The 6,149-nt window shown below is 26.6% G+C and overlaps 1 protein-coding gene across 1 annotated transcript; it reads left to right on the top strand.

Moving 5' to 3' along the window:
* The first annotated feature begins 1,550 nt into the window (after positions 1-1,550).
* On the top strand, positions 1,551-4,212 carry LOC100570776. The gene is made up of 3 exons (XM_003240535.3): positions 1,551-1,762; positions 2,969-3,199; positions 4,004-4,212. The coding sequence occupies exons 1-2, from the start codon at positions 1,595-1,597 to the stop codon at positions 3,185-3,187; spliced, it is 387 nt and encodes a 128-aa protein (XP_003240583.1). The 5' UTR covers positions 1,551-1,594; the 3' UTR covers positions 3,188-3,199; positions 4,004-4,212.
* Positions 4,213-6,149: the final 1,937 nt, after the last annotated feature.

Genomic DNA, 6,149 nt, shown 5'->3' with positions numbered 1-6,149 from the left:
GTAATTAATAATAATAAATATTGCGACGACGCGCGACGCTGGCACTGTCACCCATAGATAAAAGATTGTCGCCCGTCTCCTGCATAGATATTAAAGAACGGATAGGCCATGGCTATATTAACAAAATAGAGGGTCATGGGGCCGGGATGGGGAAGAGAAAAAGACTGTTTTTTATCATTGCTTCTCATTCTGACAGAGGTCTTATCATAAATTATATACAATAATTATACATATATCTATTTGTGATAAGACCTTTATAACCTCAACAAATGTTCATGTTCGTTCCCGTAAATGGCCTATCCATTCTTTAATATCTATGGTCTCCTGTATAGTGCATGCAACATACTGCTCAGAAATTTGCTAATCGATTACGATTAGAATATAGAGACTAGAGTGCTCACCACTAAATCATAGATAATTTTGCTACAGATAAATCAAGGCGCAAATGATTTAATAATTGTACAATTAGTGTACAAAATACAAATGTACCTATGCAAAATTGTATTAATATTTAATAAAATAATTATTGGATGATTGTCATGAATTGTGACCATTTTGATTTATATACTATATTAATTTTTATATAATAATTTTATTACAAAAATACCTACGTTCCTATTATACTGCTGTATTATACATTTATACACTCATAATTCATACAATTCATGCAGTTAATAAAATTTAATTGATATTTTGAATAACCTAGTTGTAAAATACAAAGCTTATATAAATGTATATTATATTCACCACTTACATATAGTCATTTTTTATAATTAGGGTTCCATACGGTAAAACGGGACCCTATTACTAAAACTCCGCTGTCTGTCCGTCCGTCTGTCATCAGGCTGTATCTCATGAACCGTGAAAATAAGACAGTTGAAATTTTCGCAGATTATGTATTTCTGTTGCCGCTTTAACAACAACTACTAAAACAGATAAAATAAATATTTAAGTGGAGCTCCCATACAACAGACATCATTTTTTGCAGTTTTTATTAATAATGGTACGGAAACCTTCGGGTGCGAGTCCGACTCGCACTTTGCCTGTTTTTTTTTTATGTTTGAGTAATTATTTTTTTGAATTATTAATGATAAACAATACGGTAAGCACATTTTTACTCAAATTTATTTTTAAAATGAACCGAGCGTGATGAATAGAATTCTAAAATGAGACAGCCCTACAGGTTTTAAATTACCTACATACATAATAAAATATGTATCTATATTTAGGTATATTACTATCTAACAATCCAAGTTATTATCACTTATTTTAATACCTTTTCGATGCATTTTATTATTTTTAAAATAACTTAATTAAAACCTCATTGATATATTAAAAATGTCTGTTAACTTAACATTGAATTTAATTGAAAACAAATACTTAATTGAGTAACACAAATATCAATAACTTGCCCAGCCTGCATAATAGGACTAATAAGTACTAAGTAGGTCATTACATAACTATTATGATGTAGGTAGGTAGGATAAAAATGTGTAACTATTAATTGTGTCAACGACAATATTATTATTGAGCAAAAAAAAATGATCATATTTTAATATTTATATATTTGTTCTGTTTTCATGCTGAATCAGATATGGACCACTTTATTTTTGAGTGTATATCGAAAGAAAATCCGACCAATAGGATAGATGTTGAGAAAGGCTGGAAATATATTTCATTGCTTGAACATACAACCGAAGAAAAATCTCCAACCTCAATGAAAAATGAAACCAAAAGTGTGAGAAAATCGTTCAGATGTGCTGTGAGTATTCCATATTTTACGAATTTTTCGTCTTAAGCGGAAATATTATAACCGTAGGAATTGGTACTTCAGCTAGCAAACGATAACTATGCACCCCCCCCCCTCCGCTAATCAACATAACTCGACTTATAAATATTGAAATAGTGAAATTGTATTCCTATTTTAATGAATTCATCATGATATTATGCTAATCATATTTTTGAAGAATCATATTAATAAATATAACACATATATATTTTTATAACAATAAATTATATAATATATAATATAGGTAGGTAAGTACTATGTTAACTTGAATAAAATATAACGTTTCTCGTAAGTTTTTGTTCGCGGAAATTAAAAAAAGTAGAGCGAAAATTCACGCTCTATTTTATGAGCGTCTGAAGTCAACATTTATCAAAATCTCGAAATTTTTAAAATTATTTTGTAATAAATGTATTATAAAATTTTAAATTTGTAAAAGTAAGGATTGACAGTTTAAAATATAGGGTTTCACACATAGTTAATACTGTAACCATAAAATCTAAAACATATATTGTTACAGACATTTTAAGTTCAAATTTGAATGAAATAACTATGACGAAAATATTATTCGTGGTTACTTGAGACTCTTAGAGTACACTATTATATTTTATGCACACGATGACATTTTCAAACTTTTTTGAAAAAAATTAATTTATCCTACTGTTAGTAATAGTATTGAGTAATAGTAAAATAAATTACTTCAATCACAATAATTCGTTTACAATTGTGTACTGAATGACTTCGGGCGTGTATTTTAAAATAAATAAATAATACCGTCAAATACACTTTGTAATATTATAGACTGAGTGCTGACTTAGAATAGTATTTCGTATATGATGGTTTTAAATCATTGAATTCAAATTTAACACCATCAATTACAGTGACCCACTTGTACAACAGACTAACAGAGTGAAGCCCACTTACCAGCTTTTTTAATATATTAGGTGATCCAATACACAATAATAATCATAATTTATTACAATATCAGTGATGGTAATGATCTAAACATAAACTCTCCATGTAGGTGATAAAAAAACGAATAAAAAAAGACTGCAATGGGCGAAGCCGAGTTATTTAGCTAGTGTTTATAATTATAAGTTAAATTAACTATAAGTGTATTATTATAAGTTACGGTTGATTAATTTTCTTTCTCTCTATCTGACTTTTTCGTTCTGCCCACAGATGTACGATGTCACTGACTATGATCTAGACGGAGTCAGAATCATACGAATAGCTATTGGAAAATCAAGCGATGAAAAATTCAATGTACAACAATGTGAAGGCCTAGGTAATCTACTGGGAGAAACTGCACTTCCATTCGTTCCCGAGGGCGAACGGGAATGGCCCGATGGCTCATTATATTTATATATGATTGGAAAGAAACCATATATGTCGACATAACAATCAAATAAGGTATACCTTATAAAACCTACAACATTTTTCATCAATAAAATCGGTAGTTCAATATTATATTGTTTATTTTGAAAAATTTAAGAATTTGAAGAAAATACTCAGTCTTTTAAGAGAATATTTATTTTAATTTTTTTTTTAAATTTAGATTCTAAGTGGAGTAATTTAAATAATATAGGTACCTATAATAAATTGATTTTTCAACTATATTTTTTTTCTGTATCATCTGTTTCTTCTTTTGGAGATGTCTTCTTTTCATTCTTCAATTACGAGGGTGTTTCTGGAATATAATTTAACTCAGTTGATATTTTGATGAGAGAAGGGAATCAAAAATAAAAAGTCCGTCAAATTTTTAAAATAGTTTGAAAAAAACAAAAACATAAATAGGGAAAAACAAGAATTTTTATGCGAAACAGTTATCTACGAAATCGATTTTGATTAGAGACTAAATATTAAAATAGGCTAAAATAGAAGTAGGTCAACTGTTATTCATTCATATAAAAACGATTTAACCTCATACGGTTATTGTTATTAAGTATTATTATTGAACAAATTTAACACATTTATTAATTTATTGAATGACGAGGTACACGGGACACTTTCTATATAGCAGAGCAAATTCCCTGGTTTGTTTTAACAATAATAATAATAAACAATATACCTACAATTATTATTATGTTTGCTGGGGCATTAACAAAGAGTTATCATCAGAATTCTTGTGTTTTTGATGGATTAGTGAAGCATTCTGGATTTAGAATTCTAAATTTACAACGTCCAAATTTTAATATTATGCAATAATATTTACAGATCTAATGAGAAGAATGCAGTATCCAGTCTTCCAACTACAACTGCTACCACCATCAGTAATTATATACGATAAAAAAATATTTTGTAAATAATGATTATTGATCTTTATTTTAGGTTTACTTATAAGGGTTTTTTTTTATAATCAATGACATTAGTTAATATTACAGTTTTTTCTTAAAAATGTTATTTTATTCATCACCTATTGTTTGTCAGTGGATACCTATGGGCTATGATGTCCTTCATATTATATCCATAAAATAATTTGTATTAAATATAATAATAAAATAATTATAATTACTAAGAATACTGCGTTGTAACCAGTGTAGATACTATACAGCTTATATCATAAAGTGTCCAAAACGGTTTTGGGTTCGTTACGATTTCAGTTTCCGTGTTAACATATAAAAAACTATTTTAGATATAAATTTATATTGAGCTCACAAATTCGAATTGGTATCGTAATTTGAATAAGTTATATTTTCCATCTCAGTTGAATGAGAGAATGTAAGAATAATGATTTTGTGATTACCATAACATGTGTGACACTTACAAATATTATAATAGTTTTAAGCTAGAATAGTAAAACAATGCTTGGCTGTTAGAATACTGCTTTTCATTATTAATATTGTTCTACTGGTTTACTTTGATGAGGCTGTTTATTTTATTACTTACATTATAATGTTTCATTTGTGAATTTTTTTTTACTATTAATAAAGAAAGAAGTCTAAATTTCAATTTAATAATTTTAATTTTTTTTTTCTTTAAATATCAATAAAATTGTATTTGTTGGATAAGAAAGGCTGAAACTTTGATCCAAGGCTTCTTGTATATTGCTACATTAGCAGTTGAAAAATATTAAAACTACATAGGCACATTTTTTTTGTTATAAGCATTTGAAGTTCAAATTTTGACAAAATTTATGAAATTTAAAATTGAATAATTATTTTGTAGTTAAAAATGTATAAAATGTTAAACTTTTATATCTGTGGATTGAAAATTTAAAACAAGATTCCACGTACGTAGTTAATTCTGTTACCAAAAAACACTGTATTGTTAACATTCTGTTACGGTCATATTGTAATAGAATATCGAGATCCATTTCTTATCATCGAATAAGTGTTTTCGTGGCCAACCCTCGGGTTGCAGTGCATATTTGAAGCCCACAGTAGCTTTTTGGACGTGACAAAAAATTATAGCTTTTGTTTATGATGCGTTCATGATTCTTTAATTTTAAACCTTTTTTTGGTATTATTACGTAATTAAAATACATACCTAGAAATTTTGTATTTTAAAAATATTGTGATCATCTAGTATTATAACTTATTGGTAATCTGTATATTATATCACACCAAAAACACTTCGTTATAACTCCGTGTAAAAAAAAGCTAAGTTAAAAAAAAAAAAATTAGTAATGATTAAATCTTTAAAAGACGTGATATAATATGGAAATTAAGTAAAATGCCATTTTATAATATTACAAATACCTATGATAACAAATAAGATCAATTATAATGTTAAATACTTAGTCAACATATTGTTGATACATTATTAATTACTGTAAATACTGTAGTGGTTACTTAACTGTATTTATTTAAGTATACTTCTACGTTTTACATCCTGCCAAATAGTTAATAATCCGTATCAAGTTAAACATTTTTTTTTAATTTATCGTTTTTATGGTTTTTTACTTTTATATAATGTAAATATTAATACTAAAATAAAAATAGTCCAATACCATAGCAATACAAACACATCTGTTATTTTACTTGATAACATATTACATAATTTTGTAAATAAATACATATATGCTATTGTAGATTAGATACACATAATATAAAATGACCTTAAATTTATATTAGGTATAAAAAAATTAATAGGTATTTGTAAAATTATTTATCATAATGAATAGATATTTAAATATTTAATAATCATTTAAAGGAAAATAGGTATGTACAATACGATGAAAGTTCAATAAAATTGTTTATCGTAATAAATTTAGGAAATTAGAAAGAACGCAGTCATTCTGTATGTGATATACATAATAATTAAAAAAAGTATAATAATTTTTTTTAAACTGAGCTTAGTTATATTTTCTCCAAATTAACTTTTAACTTATATCGAGTTAAATAATATATGATTTGTTATT

This window comes from Acyrthosiphon pisum, chromosome X (genome assembly GCF_005508785.2).
Source record: "Acyrthosiphon pisum isolate AL4f chromosome X, pea_aphid_22Mar2018_4r6ur, whole genome shotgun sequence".
Lineage (NCBI taxonomy): Eukaryota > Metazoa > Arthropoda > Insecta > Hemiptera > Aphididae > Acyrthosiphon > Acyrthosiphon pisum.
This window is presented reverse-complemented; position numbering and strand designations above follow the sequence as displayed.

Excerpts from the sequence above, each read along its gene's own strand:
- LOC100570776 (XM_003240535.3), top strand. The coding sequence starts at position 1,595 with ATGGACCACTTTATTTTTGAGTGTATATCGAAAGAAAATCCGACCAAT. Across the intron at positions 1,763-2,968 it reads GAAAATCGTTCAGATGTGCT|ATGTACGATGTCACTGACTA; the intron begins GTGAGTATTCCA and ends TTCTGCCCACAG.